Below are 18,336 nucleotides of genomic sequence, written 5' to 3' on the forward strand. Positions count from 1 at the left end.
GGCACCACACCCGGCTCACAGTGCTTTATAGCACATCAAACAGAGTCAAAACAACTTTTTAAATATTAGGCCTTCAGAACCTTTCTTAACTGAAGGGTAGTTATTAATTACACCGTTTTGCAGATGTGTAACTAACTGCAGGACCACAGAGTTGAGACTTTGCCCGAAGCTACACAGTAAGCCAGTGGCAGAAGTCTTCCCAAGGCTCCCGATGGTCTATCTGCCGCCTTTTTTTTTTTTGAAACAGAGTTTCACTCCTGTTGCCCAGGCTGGAGTGCAGTGGCGTGATCTCAGCTCACCACAATCTCCGCCTCCTGGGTTCAAGTGGTTCTCCTGCCTCAGCCTCCCCAGTAGCTGGGATCACAGGCATGTACGCCACGCCCAGTTAATTTTTTTTTTTGTATTTTTAGTAGATAGAGACAGGGTTTCATCATATTGGCCAGGCTGGTCTCAAACTCCTGACCTTGGGATCCGCCCACCTCAGCCTCCCGAAGTGCTGGGATTACAGGCATGAGCCACCGCACCCGGCCCATTTGTTGCTTTTTAAAGGCTACAAGAAGCCTCTCTGCAATACCTTCCCTCCTTCATGCTGAGAGGCCTAGAGCCCACCACTGCCATCCAAACCAGGTGCTGGGAAAACCAGGCCCATCAAAGAAAACTGGAGCCAGGAAAGACTTAACACTGACTTTAAATACTTCCCACTGGCTGGGTGCAGTGGCTCATGCTTATAATTCCAGCACTTTGGGAGCCCAGGAGTTCAAGACCAGCTTGGGTGACATGGCAACATCCCCATCTCTACAAAAAATAAAAAATTAGTTGGGCACGGTGCTACACACCTCTAGTCCCAGCTACTAGGGAGGCTGAGGTGGGAGGATTACTTAGGCCCAGGAGGTGGAGGCTGCAGTGAGCTATCATTACACCACTGCACTGCAGCCTGGGTGACAGAATGAGGCCCTATCTCAAAAAAAAAAAATTCTTTTTTCTTTTTTTTTTTTTTTAAATAAAAAAGGTAAGCATTTACAAGATTGCCCTCTTGGATACACACCAGGTTTCCCAATAAAACCAGACAGGACAGAGTCCACATGAAACGAGATGCTCATACTCTACTCAAGTGAGGGCCCCTGGGTAAGACACTTGACGTCATCTGGCTTTCTCACCTGTGAAATAAAGTACTTGAGAATTGATGAAAGAATCAAGAATTTATCAATGAGATTCTGCCCTTAGGTAATTTTTATAAGTACTGAGGAGGCTGGGTGCGGTGGCTCACGCCTGTAATCCCAGCACTTTGGGAGGCCGAGGCAGGTGGATCACGAGGTCAGGAGATCGGGAGACCATCCTGGCTAACACAGTGAAACCCCGTCTATACTGAAAATACAAAAAAATTAGCCAGACATGGTGGCAGGCACCTGTAGTCCCAGCTACTTGGGAGGCTGAGGCAGGAGAATAGCGTGAACATGGGAGGCGGGGCTTGCAGTGAGCCGAGATCACGCCACTGCACTCCAGCCTGGGCAGCAAAGCGAGACTCTGTCTCAAAAAAAAAAAAAAAAAAAAGAAAAGAAAAAGAAAAGAAAAAAGGCCTGGCTGGGCACGGTGGCTCACGCCTGGAATCCCAGCACTTTGGGAGGTCGAGACAGGCGGATCATGAGGTCAGGAGATGGAGACCATCCTGGCTAACACGTGAAATCCTGACTCTACTAAAAATACAAAAAAAATTAGCTGGGTGTGGTGGCGGGCGCCTGTAGTCCCAGCTACTTGGCAGGCTGAGGCAGGAGAATGGCATGAACCCAGGAAGCAGAGCTTGCAGTGAGCCGAGATCGCGCCACTGCACTCCAGCCTGGGCGACAGAGCAAGACTCTGTCTCAAAAAAAAAAAAAAAAATTACTGTGCAAACACACGACCACTGAATTCAAGCTCACCCATCCCTCAGTTACTAAGACCCCAAAACCAAGGAGTCACCCTTATTCTCTATCCCTCCCATGTGCCAACCCATCTGCCTCTGAATATATCCCAATTTAGAATACATCTCATTATCGCCACCCCCAGACCCTAGTCCCAGACACCTCTGCCATTCCTGGGATGACTCCAACAGTCCCACACTGTTCTCCCTGCCTCCTCCTTTTGACCCTCTATGGTCCATCATGCACGCAGCAGCCCGGATGATCAGATCATGTCACTCCCTGGCTTAAAATCTTCCAGTGGATTTTCACTACACTTGGATTTCCTTACCGAAGCCTGCCTGACCCTAGCCCCAGCCTCTTGGTCAGACCTTTTGCTCCTCAGGACACTGTAGCAACACTAGCCTTAGCTCTTATCCTCAACACACTCAGCTCACACCTAGATGGGTGCTCTGCACATGCTCCTTCTATTTGAAGTCTCCTCCAAAAATGCTGAACAGCTGCGTTAGTATCATCTAAGTCTCAGTTCAGATGTCACCTCTTCTACGAGGTCTTCCCCAAATATCCCAGTTAAAAATGCCATGTTCCCACCCCATTCTCTCTACCTTATCTTTCCTACAACACTCAGTAATACAATATTCTTATTTTTCTACTTATTTTCCCCAGGACTACAATTTAAGCCCCACTATTCTTGTTAACTACTGCATCCCCAGTGTCTAGAACAACGCTAGGCAGTGCTAGACATTAAGCTTTTTCTTTTTTCTTCTTGAGACATTAAGCTTTTTCTTTTTTTTTCTTGAGACAGAGTTTCATTCTTGTTGCCCAGGCTGCAGTGTAATGGCGCGATCTCGGTTCACTGCCACCTCCGCCTCCTGGGTTCAAGTGATTCTTCTGCCTCAGCCTCCTCAGTGGCTGGGATTACAGGTATGTGCCACCACACCCAGCTTATTTTGTGTTTTTATTAGTGATTGGGTTTCACCATGTTGGCCAGGCTGGTCTTGAATTTCTGATCTCAGGTGATGCACCCGCCTCGGCCTCCCAATGTGCTGGGAATACAGGCGTAAGCCACCCAGCCCAGCCAAAGCGTTCAAAGAACATTGTGAAGCAATTGGTTTGAAAGGCAATGATGTGCTCCCTTAATCCTCAGGATGGTGTCCCTGTTCCCTCTGTCCATATCTAAGATGGAAGCTTATTTAACAATTCATTCATTCACTCAATTCTAGTAACAACTGATATCTGGGAAGGTTATCACAGTGACCATACAACCAGAATCATCTATTTCACAATTCAAACCAAGATTTGATTTTAAGATGGCACAGAGAATTTCTGCCAAATATTTTTGTAGGTAACTGCCATCACAAATTTACATGCAAGAGGTTACATGACTTCCCCCAAGGTCACATGAAACCTCAAAACCCCAGTTATCTCAAGGAAAAACCAAACACCTAATAAACATATTTTCAACTGCTCAACCCCTCTTGTGTACTACTCAGTCATATGCACAAAAATAAATGCTAAAAAACAGAGAGTAAATGTGGTTTTTCAAAAATCTCACCTCCTTGGCTGGTTGCAGTTGGCTCACACTTGTAATCTCAGCACTTTGGGAAGCCAAGCCAGGAGGATTGCTTGAGCACAGGAATTTGAGACCAGCCTGGGCAACATAGTGAGACCCCCATTTCTTTAAAAAACAAAACAAAACAAAAACCCACATCCTATTTTCTTGTTTCTAATCTTACTATCTGGTAGCAGGTACTGTCAAACAAGAGTACACATTCAGCTTGGCACTGTTCTGAGGTTATGGTGCATCTATGGATCCACAGGTTGAGCTCGATGCCAAAGGGAAGCAGTATAGTGCCAGCTGCTAAGCCCCCAGGCTTCGGAATCAGACATGTCCAGATTCAAATCATATCTACTAACAACTACTGATAAGGGCCTAGGCCTTATTTTGTTTTGAGACGGAGTCTCGCTCTGTCACCCAGGCTGGAGTGCAGTGGCGTGATTGCAGCTTACTGCAACCTCCGCCTCCTGGGTTCAAGGGATTCTTCTGCCTCAACCTCCTGAGTAGCTTGGACTACAGGCGCGAGCCACCATGCCCGGCTAATTTTTGTATTTTTAGTAGAGATGGAGTTTCACCATATTGGCCAGGCTGGTCTTGAGCTCCTGACCTTGTGATACACCTGCCTCAGTCTCCCAAAGTGCTGGGATTACAGGCGTGAGCCACCATGCCTGGCCACGTATTTATTTAGCAATTATATAGCCCTTACTAAGTACCAGGAAGGGTTCTAAATACTTTGCAACTATTACATGATTGAAACAGATATATTCTTTTTATTGTATCTAAAGGCAAGGAAACAGGCGCGGAGAGGTTGAGTAACTTATCCAAAACCACAGCTATATGAGTATTAGAGTTATTACAGAATTCAAATCTAGGTTGTCTGATGCCAGAGTCCATGCTCTCAACCATAACACTACGTTTGCTCTCTAATTCTGTTTCTTCATCTATAAATCAGGCTAATAAACCTGACTCATCTCACAGAGTCATGTGAAATTAGTCATACACAGTAAGATAAATGCTAGGTACTCTTAGTGCTGGGAGTAACACTCATCATTCTATTATCTACCTTCACCTTTGGTCCAGCCAAGGAAAGAAAAATACCGTATTTGGCTGAGAAAGATCTCCAAGGCCCTCTGCAGTCAGGTACATTAGAATACAGTGGAAGTTCCACAAGAACAGGGACTGTCTTTGCTTACCACGGTATTCAGAACAAGCAGTGGGCGCTCAGTAAATATACGGTGAATGAAGTAGGAATGAATTGACTACAGCCATAGGGTTCTGCATATATGACTATTAAGGTGGTAACCATCATTTCACAAATGTATCTAAGCACAAAAGAGGTAAATGTACAAGCTTCTCAGAGAAACCGTGTTAGTTGGTTACTTGAGACAGCCTGGTTATTGGGAGGCAGTGTGCAAACCGCATAATATTGTTCATTCATCTTAGCTGAAGGAACAAATAAGGAGACCAGGATTTTAATCCTGACTCTGCTACTGGAAGTCACGCAGGCTCTCAAGGTCTTAAATTTTCCACCTGCAAAAGAGGTTAGTCGACATGATGGTCGTAAACTCATTCTACTTACTCATCACTTTCTAACATCCAGTTGCTGAATATACATTTGTTCAATGAAGATCATCCTCAATTGACAATGGATTCAGGAAGTAACTTACTCAAGGTCACAGGATCAGGAAAGAGTATGAACTACAGCCCAGATCTCCTTTTACACCAGTCTGATACTCATACTTTCCAAGATCCTTTTCAGTTCAAAATGGTGTGATATTATTCTTCTCTTCCAAGTTCAAGAACTCTATAATCATTTATCTTACCAAATAATCTTGACTGACTCCCTTAACTCATGAGACAGGAAGAAACAACTGTTTCCACATCATTAACCTAGAGAATCAAAAGACTTGAAGAGGCCAGATGGGGTGGCTCACACCTGTAATCCCAGGACTTTGGAAGGCTGAGGCAGGCCGATTACTTGAGGGCAGTAGTTTGTGACCAGCCTGGTCAACATGGTGAAACCCTGTCTCTACTAAAAATACAAAAATTAGTCAAGCATGGTGGCACACGCCTGTAACCCAGCTACTCAGGAAGCTGAGGCAGGAGAGTCACTTGAACCTGGGAGGCAGAGTTGCAGCCAGCCAAGATTGCACCATTGCACTCCAGCCTGGGTGACAGAGCGAGACTCTGTCTCAAAGGAAAAAAAAAAGACGTGAAGAGATAATCAGGTGCAATCGTTTGCCTTTGCCCAGAATTGAGATCAGAAATATTTTCTTTCAGATAAAAGATTTTATTTTAAACCACATGGTTTAAATTTAAGCAATGTGATTAAAAATAACTTCAAGTACCACAATGCTTCCTGAGAGTACAATGCATAACAACTTGTAAAATTCTATCATCAAAGTTGCGCCACTGGATCCAAAAAAAGATTCACAAAGTTAACTGTGAAAGGCTGACAGAGAATGTCTACAGATGCTTGCTTGCTTTATTTTTATTAATGAAAGACACATTTGACATTGAACCTTTGAGTATAACACCTTCCCAGAGCTGTCAAGTTAGAAGTGAAAAAATCATCTGGCAGTCGGTCAGCTTTCTAGATAGCTCCTAACGGGGGAGTCAAGGTCAAACTGGAGTCTCCTTATCCTCCCATATTTGACAAGCAACTTACTGTGAGCTCAAAATATTCGTACTGCATTCTGACAAACAGAAATCATCGCACCCTGGTTCAGAAAGTTCTGTGAGGGCAGGCTGACATAAACAAGAACTCAGTGGTGGTAGGGCCCATGCTTCTGCCACAGCACTTCGGTGACACTCTAAGAACCAGAACTTCCACCTACTTTCTACCAGTTTTATCACCTATCAAATGAGAAAAATCATCTCATTCCTATGATTACATGAATCAAATAATATTATGAAGAATTAAAAAACAGTCCTCAAATCTTGTGCAAACGTGAGAGACTATTATTATTATTTACTACGTAGGGGCCCAGAAGACCACCTCCCCCACTCGGGCATTCCATGTTCCGCAGGGTCCTCAAAAGGTGGTACACGGTCCTAGTTTCTTCTCCAGACTCCAGGCCTGGCAACCGTAGATGCTGTCATGTCTCTGTTGCTAAGAGATGGGAAGTGAGGCCTCAGGAACTGGGCCTAGAAGGCTCAACAACGACCGCGCCCCCTAGTCACCTTGTCCTCACCTTGAGGAATGGAAAGACACCCCACGGGAGCAGGGAATGCTGTCCTCAAAAAGAAGAAAGAGGTGCCTCCGCTCTTCACCCGGCCGCCGCTGCTTGGGCCCACGCTTCTTGCGAGGCGGGGACAGGGCCAGGAAAGCTGACTGTGCCAGGGACGCCTTGACCTAGGGCACCAGAGGAGCGGACACGGGTGCCGGGCCCACAACCGGAACAGGTACACGAGAAGTTGGCCCCAGGTCGGGCCCGCCTCGCCCTGCCTCGCCCATAGCCGCCGGCACAGTAGGAGGCACCCCGCCCCCGTGAACCCAGAGGTCCCTGAGCTCGCTCACCTGCAGCCGAGTCACCAGTAGGCTGTAGGGCGCCATTTTGTGCACTGACAAAGATGAGGTCGCATGCAAGTGACGTCCCGAACGGCGCCTTTTAAAGCCTTTGGGCAGGGGCGTGCCCGGAAGAGTGGGGCGTCACGGTGAAGGCGAGGCCTCCCTAGGGGCACCAGAACCCTGGGAACGCAATGAGCGGAGCTCAAGAGTAATGAACAGACACGCAAGAGGAAATAGAACTGCCTAAAGACACTTGCAGAAGTAGATACCAAGCACAAATATGTTTTATCCAAGAACAAATTTTAGTTATCTCTGCCATCCAAATCTGGGAGTGTTTTTAAGACTTTCATGCACCTGCCAGGACCTGGCCACACAGCAGCGACAGAAACTCGCGCGAGAGCAAGAGGGGCCTGGTGCAAGGATCGTAAACTGACGGAAGCTTAGAGGACCAATCACAGCGACCTGGAGGCAGGAACAATGGGAAATAAAGGTCGGACGGAAGTTCCCGAAGCTTCCGGTGGCCGGCTTAATTGGGAGCTATGGCTAAACATCATCCTGATTTGATCTTTTGCCGCAAGCAGGCTGGTGTTGGTGAGACTGCGCCCTGCCCCTGTCTGTCTGGGTAGGGGTGGTATTAGGAGCTGGGGGGTCGGGGGTTCCCATCACTTCCTTAGTGGCTTGCCCAGCTGGCGCCACGTTTCCCGCCTCTCGGGCGCGGGGTGTTGTAGGAACGCGCAGGTTTGTGGCCGCTGATGAGAAGAGGGCGGGGGTGCGCGTGCTGGGAGCCCCAGGCAGGTATCGGGGGTGGGGTCTGGGCCAGGTCCACAGAAACTCAGAGCTTGCCCCAGGACGTTGGAGGAGATTCAGAAGGGTGGTTGGGCTGTGGGTTTGGTTCATTTGGAAATTTGTAATGATAAAATGGCTATCCGCAGGTATCACTGCAGTCCGTACTCATGTCCCTACCCCCAGCTCGAGGATGTACTTCCCGTTTGTCAAAACCTTTATTCTAATTGTACTTTTTAACCATCTTTCATCTTGCAGCCATCGGAAGACTGTGTGAAAAATGTGAGTGGAACCTTCCGTCCCAACAGCCCACCCTTCCCACTCCCAGTTTCTGTGGAACCAGCAAAAGTGCCACAAAGAGGGCTTTGAGTAGATGTGCCTGGAAGTATGTGAACACTGAATGCTGGACTTCAACCAAAGGCCCCTCTGTCTCCCCACTGCCACTTGCACATTTAACGCTGTATCTCTCTAGTTTTCAACAGGAAAAATCGCCAGAGTAGCATGACCCCTCCCTAATACACAGCACTTTGCCGGCAATTATATAGGCTTATCATCTCTGAGGTGATTTTCTAGGCTCTTTACATATGTTAATTGATAAACTTTTGTATATGTTGAGGGACTTGAGATGGATACTGGGTAAACCAAGTTTCGTGATGCCAAGAGGAGGGTCCTAAAGTCACTGTCAAAAGGAGATTAGTGTATTTCCCCATGGCAGGAGATAGCAGAGGACTGAAGAACTTGTTGTGAGTATGACTCCATTCTCTTCCTTACAGGTGATGGCAAGTGTGTGATTTGTGACTCCTATGTGCGTCCCTGCACTCTGGTGCGCATATGTGATGAGTGTAACTATGGATCTTACCAGGGACGCTGTGTGATCTGTGGAGGCCCTGGGGTCTCTGATGCGTATTATTGTAAGGAGTGCACCATCCAGGAGAAGGATGTAAGTGTACAGCTTTCCATCTGACCTTTCCTGCTTTTGTTTCCTGCTTTTTTGCCATCCACTGCAATCTCCTATGGTCTATGGAGATTACTGTGTTCATCTAGTCATCTAGGTTATAATTTTTTCAAGTTCTGTGAGTCAAACTGGGTGTAGTTCAATAAAAGGCAGTTATTTTGCATCAAGGGGAAAAATGCAAGGGAAGCAAATCTTTGTCAAGACCAGCAATTTGAAGAGCCCTCTCTCTATTCATGTTTCTCTATGATTATTTTTATTCAGAAATGACATCCGGCTGGGCGTGGTGGCTCACACCTGTAATCTCAGCACTTTGGGAGTCCAAGTTATGAGGATCACTTTAGTCCAGGAGTTCAAGACTAGCCTGGGTCACAGAGCAAGATCCCATCTCAACAACAACAACAAAAAACAATTTGGTTTTTTGGTTTTGTTTTGTTTTTTTGTTTTCCTTTTTTTTGAGACAGGGTCTCTTGCTCTGTGGCCCAGGCTGGGGTGCAGTGGCATGATCACGTGCAAGGCTCACTGCAGCCTTGACCCCCCCCGGGCTCAAACGATCCTCCCACCTCATCCTCCCAAGTAGCTGGGACTGCAGGCATGCGCCACCACACCTGGCTAATTTTTTTTTGTAGAGACAGGGTCTTGTCTTGTTGCCTAGGTTGGTCTCAAACTCCTGGGCTCAAGTGATCCTCCTGCCTTAGCCTCACCAGGTGCTGGGATTACAGGCATGAGCCATCACTCCTGGCCAGAAAAACATATTTTTCATTAGTCGGGTGTGCTGGTGTGTACCTGTGGTCCCAGCTACTTGGGAAACTGAGGCGGGTGGAGGATCACTTGGGCCCAGGAGGTCAAGGCTACAGTGAGCCATTTTCATGCCACTGCACTCCAGCCTGGGTGACAGAGACCCTGTCTGTTTATAAGGCCTGTACAGCCCATGTTGTGTCATAGCCACTCATTAATGTCTCAGATCTATCATTAAGCACTATTCGGGTTTATATCGTGACAAAGTTGAATTTGGGACAATTCAAGTTGACTTCAGCTTTAAGCAGGTAACAAGTACCTTTGGTTTAATATTGCAGAAGTGATTGTGGCCCTGCATCATGACTTTTTTTTTGTCCCTTGACACTGCGTAGTGGCAGTGGTTACTTACTATTCAACTCTCTGAGCCAAATGCCAGGAGAGAGAGCTTATAGACCAGTGCTACAGGCAAGGTTTACCCCATTTCTTTCGTTTAGTATTGGCAGCAGGGTTTTTGTGGGGGAAAACTATGAATCAGCTTGTTTTCTTCAAAAAACAAAACAAAAGGAAGTATGATACAGTCTCACTAGGTTAATGATAGTACCCAGTTATCTAATTTATTTATTTATTTGTTTTTTATTTTTTGAGACGGAGTTCACTCTTGTTGCCCAGGCTGGAGTGCAGTGGCACAATCTCGGCTCACCGCAACCTCCGCCTCCCGGGTTCAAGCAATTCTCCTGCCTCAGCCTCCCGGGTAGCTGGGATTACAGGCATGCGCCACCACACCCAGCCCATTTTGTATTTTTAGTAGAGACGGGGTTTCTCCATGTTGGTCAGGCTGGCCTCAACTCCCAACCTCAAGTGATCCGCCCACCTTGCGTCTCCCAAAGTGCTGGGATTACAGGCCTAAGCCACTGCGCCTGGCCCAGTTACCTAATTTAATTCTAATTTAGAGTAAGGCAAAAGATACATAATTCTTCATATTTCCATGAGCAAAGAATAGGTCTTTTATAGATGTTATCACACCTTGTTCCTCACAATAAGTTTGAGAAATAGGGATGATTATTATGATACCCATTTTATAGTTCCTCTGACAAGCCCAGGCTATTCAACGAAACCTTGTAGTGTCCCCATTTCACCATGTTGTACTTTTATTTATATATTTATTTTATTTTATTTTATTTTTTGAGACAGAGTTTCGTTCTTGTTGCCCAGGCTGGAGTGCAGTGGCACCATCTCGGCTCACCACAACCTCCGCCTCCCGGGTTCAAGTGATTCTCCTGCCTCAGCCTCCCGGGTAGCTGGGATTACAGGCGCCTGCCACCACCCCCGGCTAATTTTTGTATTTTTAGTAGAGACGGGGTTTCATTGTGTTGGCCAGGTTGGACTCAAACTCCTGACCTTGTGATCCACCCGCCTGGGCCTCCCAAAGTGCTGGGATTACAGGTGTGAGCCACCACGCCTGGCCTTATGTTACCCTTTAATGTGTGCTTTTGGGATGTTTCCATGGTGAAGGCAACAACGCCAGTACCTCATTTCATGCACTTGGATCCTACCTACCCCCAGTAATTGGGAGAGATTGGGCCAGATAAGACTACACCATTGGGCCAGGCACAGTGGCTCATGCCTGCAATCCTAGCACTTTGGGAGGCCAAGGTAGGTGGATCACCTAAGGTCAGGAGTTTGAGACCAGCCTGGCCAACATGGTGAAACCCCGTCTCTACTAAAAATACAAAAATTGGCCAGGCGCGGTGGCTCATGCCTGTAATCCCAGCACTTTGGGAGGCCGAGGCAGGCGGATCATGAGGTCAGGAGATCGAGACCATCCTCGCTAACACGGTGAAACCCTGTCTTTACTTAAAAAATAAAAAAATTAGCCGGGTGTGATAGCGGGCACCTGTAGTCCCAGCTACTTGGGAGGCTGAGGCAGGAGAATGGCATGAACCCAGGAGGTGGAGCTTGCAGTGAGCGGAGATCACGCCACTGCACTCCAGCCTGGGCGACAGAGTGAGACTCTGTCTCAAAAAAATAATAATAACAAAAATAAATAAAAAGAAAATACAAAAATTAACCGGCGTGGTGGCACACATCTGTGATCCCAGCTACTTGGGAGGCTAAGGCAGGAGAATTGCTTGAACCCAGGAGGCAGAGGTTGCAGTCAGCTGAGCCGAGATCAGAACATTGCACTCCAATCCGGCAACTAAGAGCAAAATTCCCTCTCAAAAAAAAAAAAAAAACAGTACACCATTGAATCTTCTATTGTTTAGGGAGATGAGAAAGGTCCTGAAGTAACAAAAACATAATTTCCGTTAGTGATTTGGACCTTTCTCTTGTCTGCAACTCCGATTTGCATTTACCTTCAACTATTAAGTCATATCCTGCTGTCCGGAAATCCGAATCTAGTCTACTAGCTAGATTACACTTCATTAGAGGCAGGACTTTGGTTTGTCTATTCACCTCTCCTTTTCCTTAGGCCGTGGTATGGTGCCTGACATGCGGTGCAAGCATGGTACATGTGTTTTGGTGCTGTCCCTGTAAGTCATCCAGAGGTATCCCCTTTAGGGTGTCTAATACATAGTAGGTGTTTGTTAACTTCTGGTCTATAAGCAGTGAAAGCATAATAAGGTAACAGCAGTGAAGAAAAGTTACAAACAGTTCCTAAACTAGCTACAGGGTAGCTATTTAAGCCATTTAAGACAGCATTTTCTTGAATTTTTGTATGGTTCTAGATAGAGTTCTTATCTAGCATAAGCTTGCAATCAGAGAATGCTTAATAAATGTTAATTGCTGTCTGACTCCTCTGAATGTGGTGTGTGAACTGATACCTTTGGATCCTCATGCCTCATTCTGTCCCTGAGACTTATTCTAGACGTCACTTCCCTGCCTTCACATTATACACGAATGTTCTGAGGACATTTGAGATGGAATCTAGCTCACATTTTCAGCGCTAGTTTCCAAGGAACACAAAGTCTAGTGACATGATCCAGGCTCTCAGCCTTACAGATCATCACGTAGATTAAGTGGCCAAGGCTCTTTCCTATGCAGAAACCTTCCTACAACCAAGGCAACCCTTGTTATTGTTCTCTTCCTGCAACTTTCATAATTGATAAAGGAATTAGACAGGTAAGCTAAGCCAGGTATTCTCATTTATAATTTTTCAAAGCCACAAGAATAACCAGGAGACAGGGATGATGTCTATGGACATTGCTACCAGAGGACTAATTGGTAGGTTCTTAGGGTGCCGCATCGTGTAATCCCCTTAATCTTGATTCCTTTTGCTTACCATTTTCCTCAGTTCTCCCAACCAGAACATAAGAAAAATAGCACTAACATTTATGAAGCTCTTAATATATGCCAGGTGCTTAGCTGAACATTGTTATCCAAAAGTTCCATGTGATACAGATGAGGATGCTAAGGCTTAGAGATGTTAAGCAACTTGGTTAGTCCAAGGTCAAGTGGCTAATGAGTGACAGATCAGGACTAGAACCTAGGAGGTCTGACTCTTTTTTAATTAATTAATTAATTAATTTTTTTTTTTTTTAGTTTTTTGAGATGCAGTTTTGTTCTTGTCGCCCAGGCTGGAGTGCAATGGCATGATCTTGGCTCACTACAACCTCCACCTCCCAGGTTCAAGCGATTCTCCTGCCTCAGCTTCCCAAGTAGCTCGGATTACAGGCACACGCCACCATGCCCAGCTCTTTTTTTTTTTTGAGACAGTCTCACTATGTCGCCCAAGCTGGAGTGCAGTGGTGTGATCTTGGCTCACTGCAACCTACACCTCCTGGATTCAAGCAGTTCTTCTGTCTCAGCCCCCTGAGTAGCTGGGATTACAGGTGTGCACCATCACGCCCGGCTAATTTTTGTATTTTTAGTAGAGACAGGGTTTCACCATGTTGGTCAGGCTGGTCGTGAACTCCTGACCTTGTGATCCACCCACCTCGGCCTCCCAAAGTTGCTGGGATTACAGGCGTCAGCCACTGTGCCCAGCCTAATTTTTCTTTCTTTAGTAGAGATGGGGTTTCACCATGTTGGTCAGCCTAGTCTCAAGCTCCTGGCCTCAGGTGATCCACCCACCTCGGCCTTCCAAAGTGCTGGGATTACAGGCATGAGCCACCGCGCCCAGCCTGACTCAGTGTTTCTTAACCTTTTATTTATTCATTCTCATCATTGCACCTCTAAGGAGAAAAGTTAAAAGTTAATGTAAATTAATTAAATTTTCGGGCTAGCTAAGCTGTAAGTAGGCTGGGAGCAGTGGCTCATTCCTGTAATCCCAGCACTTTGGGAGGCCCAGGCAGGCAAATCACGAGGTCAGGAGTTTGAGACCAGCCTGACAAACATGATGAAACCCCATCTCTACTAAAAATACAAAAATTCGCTGGGCGTGGTGGCAGGCGCCTGTAATCCCAGCTACTCAGGAATCTGAGGCAAGAGAATCACTTGAACCCAGGAGGCAGAGGTTGCAGAGCGCTGAGATAGCGCCACTGTACTCCAGCCTGAGCAACAGGGTGAGACTTCGTCTCAAAAAAAAAGAAAGCGGCCGGGCGCGGTGGCTCAAGCCTGTAATCCCAGCACTTTGGGAGGCCGAGACGGGTGGATCACGAGGTCAGGAGATCGAGACCATCCTGGCTAACACGGTGAAACCCCGTCTCTACTAAAAAATACAAAAAACTAGCCGGGCGAAGTGGCGGGCGCCTGTAGTCCCAGCTACTTGGGAGGCTGAGGCAGGAGAATGGCGTGAACCCGGGAGGCGGAGCTTGCAGTGAGCTGAGATCCGGCCACTGCACTCCAGCCTGGGCAACAGAGCATGACTCCGTCTCAAAAAAAAAAAAGCTAACCTGTAAGTAAAGAACGGAGCTGTACAAATTGGAGGATTGGGTGATACCATCACTTGGTACCTTCCAGGAATATTTAGGTATCTATAAGGATAGTTTGTAAACCTTGACCTGATCTAGTCTTCTTCTTTTACAGCTGAGGAATAATATAAGTCCCAAGAGAAGCAACTTGCCCACATTTGCGTCAGTAAGGCACAGTTTAAGCTGTCATCATACCATGAGTTTCATAGCCTCTCTAAAGGGTTTAGAGTGCTGTTATTATGTTTAATATCAGGCCTTTGTCCAGGAGAGGCAGCTAATGCCTTATTTTTACAAGGACATTAAATATAGATTACATTGCTTACTTGGGTTCACCTAGCAAGCTATTGGTGGGTGGCTTCCTTGGTACACCAGGCTTCAGAGATGGAAGCTGTCAATGTAATGACTTGATACATGTTTTCTAGGAGATCCTAAAATGTTAGTGTTAGCTTTGTGTTTTCAGATATTTTTGTAGTTGTTAACGTCTGCCCCCAAAGAAAGATGCTAGTTGAGTTAGAAATGAGTTGGCTAAGGACTTGATTAATTCATACTATTGCCTAATATCACAGGACTTAAACTCTGACATGGGTGTTTAATAAAATCAACAGACCTGTAGGGCTTTTCCAGTTACAGCTTCCCCGGTTTTTCTTCCATCATCCCTAATCAACTGGTGGAGTCATCATTTCTGTAGAACACAGCTTCCCAGGGGCTTCACTGAAAGCACTCAAGCTCATCAAATGGCCAGGGCAGCCTGTCATGACAAATCAGTGCATGGTCTGTCAACAGCCACCTATCACTAGCACAGTAGTGCTCTGTACCCCCAAGACCATGTGTTAAATTAAGTGAATTAATGAAGACACATAAAACCTACTATTCTCCTATGGTATTTAAAATGTAAGGGCTGGGCGTGGTGGCTCACGCCTGAAATCCCAGCACTATCAGGAGGCCAAGGCGGGTGGATCAGAAGGTCAAGAGATTGAGACCATCCTGGCCCACATGGTGAAACCCCATCTCTACTAAAAATACAAAAATTAGCTGGGCGTGGTGGCGCGCCTCTGTAGTCCCCACTGCTTGGGAGGCTGAGGCAGGAGAATTGCTTGAACCCCGGAGGCGGAGGTTGCAGTGATCCGAGATCACGCCACTGCACTCTAGCCTGGCAACAGAGTGAGACTCCATCTCAAAAAACATAAAAGTAAGGTATGGCCGGCCACAGTGGCTCACGCCTGTAATCCTAGCACTTTGGGAGGCTGAGGCAGGCAGATTGCCTGAGCTCAGGAGTTCGAGACCAGCCTGAGCAGCATGGTGAAACCCTGTCTCTACTAAAATACAAAAGACATAAGCCGGGTGTGGCGGCATGCACCTGTAGTCCCAGCTACTCAGGAGGCTGAGGCAGGAGAATTGCTTGAACTCGTGATGCGGAGGTTGCAGTGAGCCAAGATCGTGCCACTGCATTCCAGCCTGGCGACAGTGAGATTTTTTCTCAAAAAAAAAAAAAAAAGAGTTTCATAGTCTACCTCAACTGTATCATATTAGCAGCAGATATGGCTAAGATAAATGGCTAAACCGTTAATCCAAAAGTTATAAAATGGTCTTTTTTTTTTTTCTTGAGACAGAATTTCTCTCGTTACCCAGGCTGGAGTGGAGTGCTATGGCGTGATCTTGGGTCACTGCTACCTCCGCCTCCTGGGTTCAAACGATTCTCCTGCCTCAGCCTCCTGAGTAGCTGGGACTATGGGCACGCACTACCACGTCTGCCTAATTTTTGTATTTTTAGTAGAGACAGGGTTTCACCACGTTGGCCAGGCTGGTCTTGAACTCCTGACCTCAGGTGATCCACCTGCCTCGGCCTCCCAAAGTGCTGAGATTACAGGCATGAGCCACCGTGCCCGGCCTACAAATGATCTTTCGTAAGTGCTAAGAGATAGGGAAGAAACTGATCTTGGCTTCCCGATGAAGGAGATACTGATGTTTGGACACATTTACAAACCCATTTATCGGGTTTTTCAAATACTAAAATGAGAATTTGAACTCTGACCAATTTTTTTTTTCCAAGAGATGGGGTTCTCGCTGTGTTGCCTACAGTGGGGTACAGTAGCTGGCTATTCACAGGCATGATCATAGCTCACTACAGCCTCGAACTCCTGGGCTCCAGCAATCCTCCTGCCTCGGCCTTCTGAGGAGTAGCTGGGACTAAAGGCACATGCTACCACACTGGGCTTAAATTTTTTATCTTAAGTCACTCTTGGTTCAGGCTCAAAGACTTAACAACTTCTCTGTTCTGTTTTCCAGAGAGATGGCTGCCCAAAGATTGTCAATCTGGGGAGCTCTAAAACAGACCTCTTCTATGAACGCAAAAAATACGGCTTCAAGAAGAGGTGATTGGTGGGTGGCCCCTTCCTCCCCCCAACATCAAGCTGCTGCAGCTGCCAGAAAACATGCCTACTACTACCAGCAGAAAGGGAGCAGAGACCATAGCATCACCAGGAGTGCCTGCTAGTGTACTGGCAGCTTGCCACCCCCTCCTCTCCCTTCACCCAGACGTGGTAGGGATGGAAAAGGATTCTTCACAGAGCACTCTGGCCCACCGTATCAGAGAAGAGTTGATAGATTAGTTAATGATTTTTCTTGAATTCGAGAAGCAGAGATCTGTTCTCCATATTGATATGTTCTCCCTCAACCAAGATCTTCTAAAAAGAAGTAATATTTTAGTCTTCTGCTTGAGGAGTTGGCTGTGAAGCTACAGCCGGTGAAAACCACGTTCTTGCAGCAGCTCTGGTGGCAGCTGTCCTTGAGGAACTTTTGGTGTGTGGTGGGAAGCTATCAGAACAAGAAATGTAGGCATTTACTGTTTTGGGGGGAGAGGGAGGGGTGCTCCGCCATCTTGAAAGGCATTTATTCATTTAACACTTGTGCTGTTGTCATGTTATTTTCCTTTTGAGAAATTGGAAACTCTGTTGCTATTATGTTAATAAAGTTGGTGTTTATTTTCTGGTAGTTACCTTCCCCATTTAACTTTAGGAATTTATTTTAGTCATCCAGGAATTTGTGATTCAAAACAAGAGGTAGTTGCCGGGTGCAGTGGCTCACGCCTGTAATCCTAGCACTTAGGGAGGCCGAGATGGGTGGATCACGAGGTCAGGAGATCGAGACCATCCTGGCTAACACGGTGAAACCCCATCTCTCCTAAAAAATACAAAAAGTCAGCCATACGTGGTGGTGGGTGCCTGTAGTCCCAGCTACTCGGGGGGCTGAGGCAGGAGAATGGTGTGAACCCGGGAGGCAGAGCTTGCAGTGAGCCCAGATCGCACCACTGCACCCCAGCCTGGACGACAGAATGAGACTCCGTCTCAAAAAAAAAAAAAAACCAGAAGTAGTGGGATTGGTTAAGTACTCTGTCCTCTTATTACCACTGGAAGGAATTCAAAACCACCCATACCTTTCATTATAGATAAGTCAAAGTCATTTTTAGAAACGTACTATTTTTTCCTTCCTATCCAACTTTAATTTTGAATTGAAGAGATGGCTTCCAGTGATGGTGGAGGCTGGGCACAGTGGCCCATGCCTATAATTCCAGCACTTTGGGAGGCTCAGGCAGGCAGATCTTGAGCCCAGGGGTTCAAGACCAGCTTGGGCAACATGGCAAAAACCCATCTCTATGAAAAATATGAAAACTAGTCAGGTATAGTGGCATGCACCTATAGTTTAGTCCCAGCTACTCAGAAGGCTGAGATGGGAGGATCACTTGAGCCTTGGAGATTGAGGCTGCAGTGAACAGTGATCCTGCCACTGCACACCAGCCTGGGAGACAGAGCAAGACTGTCTCCAAAAAAAAAAAAAAAAAAACGGGCTGGACACAGTGGCTTGCACCTGTATTCCTAGCACTTTGGGAGGCCGAGGCAGGCAGATCACTTGAGGCCAGGAGTTCAAGATCAGGGTGGCCAACATGGCGAAACTCTGTTGCTACTAAAAATAGAAAAATTAGCCAGGCATGGTGGCACACACCTGTAGTCCCAGCTACTCGTGAGGCTGGCACAAGAAAATTGCTTGAACCT

General features: G+C 46.6%; 2 protein-coding genes and 1 long non-coding RNA gene across 5 annotated transcripts in view; 1 reads left to right on the forward strand and 2 right to left on the reverse strand.

Annotated features, from left to right (window-relative positions):
• The window catches only part of PHF5A (PHD finger protein 5A), a 132,354-nt gene extending 115,076 nt beyond the window's left edge, over window positions 1-17,278 (forward strand). The window contains exons 2-5 of one of the 2 annotated variants that reach the window (XM_050806157.1): window positions 7,444-7,555; window positions 8,006-8,029; window positions 8,521-8,687; window positions 16,574-17,278. In XM_050806157.1, the coding sequence (XP_050662114.1) occupies window positions 7,504-7,555; window positions 8,006-8,029; window positions 8,521-8,687; window positions 16,574-16,663 (333 nt within the window). In that variant the 5' untranslated portion in view covers window positions 7,444-7,503 and the 3' untranslated portion in view covers window positions 16,664-17,278. Of the gene's footprint in view, window positions 1-7,364; window positions 7,556-8,005; window positions 8,030-8,520; window positions 8,688-16,573 lie in introns of those variants that run through there. The other variant, XM_050806156.1, reaches the window with a different exon arrangement.
• The window catches only part of ACO2 (aconitase 2), a 297,744-nt gene that overhangs the window by 53,620 nt on the left and 225,788 nt on the right, over window positions 1-18,336 (reverse strand). For both annotated transcript variants that reach the window (XM_050805828.1, XM_050805829.1), the window contains one exon: window positions 6,974-7,038. In XM_050805828.1, coding sequence (XP_050661785.1) covers window positions 6,974-7,009 — 36 coding nt within the window. In that variant the 5' untranslated portion in view covers window positions 7,010-7,038. Of the gene's footprint in view, window positions 1-6,973; window positions 7,039-18,336 lie in introns of those variants that run through there.
• Window positions 6,508-6,956, reverse strand: LOC126963690 (uncharacterized). The gene is made up of 2 exons (XR_007729182.1): window positions 6,648-6,956; window positions 6,508-6,565 (listed from the first exon to the last, which is right to left on the reverse strand). It is a non-coding gene; the product is annotated as an uncharacterized LOC126963690 (long non-coding RNA).

This window comes from Macaca thibetana, chromosome 10, assembly GCF_024542745.1.
Source record: "Macaca thibetana thibetana isolate TM-01 chromosome 10, ASM2454274v1, whole genome shotgun sequence".
In the NCBI taxonomy this organism is placed as follows: domain Eukaryota; kingdom Metazoa; phylum Chordata; class Mammalia; order Primates; family Cercopithecidae; genus Macaca; species Macaca thibetana.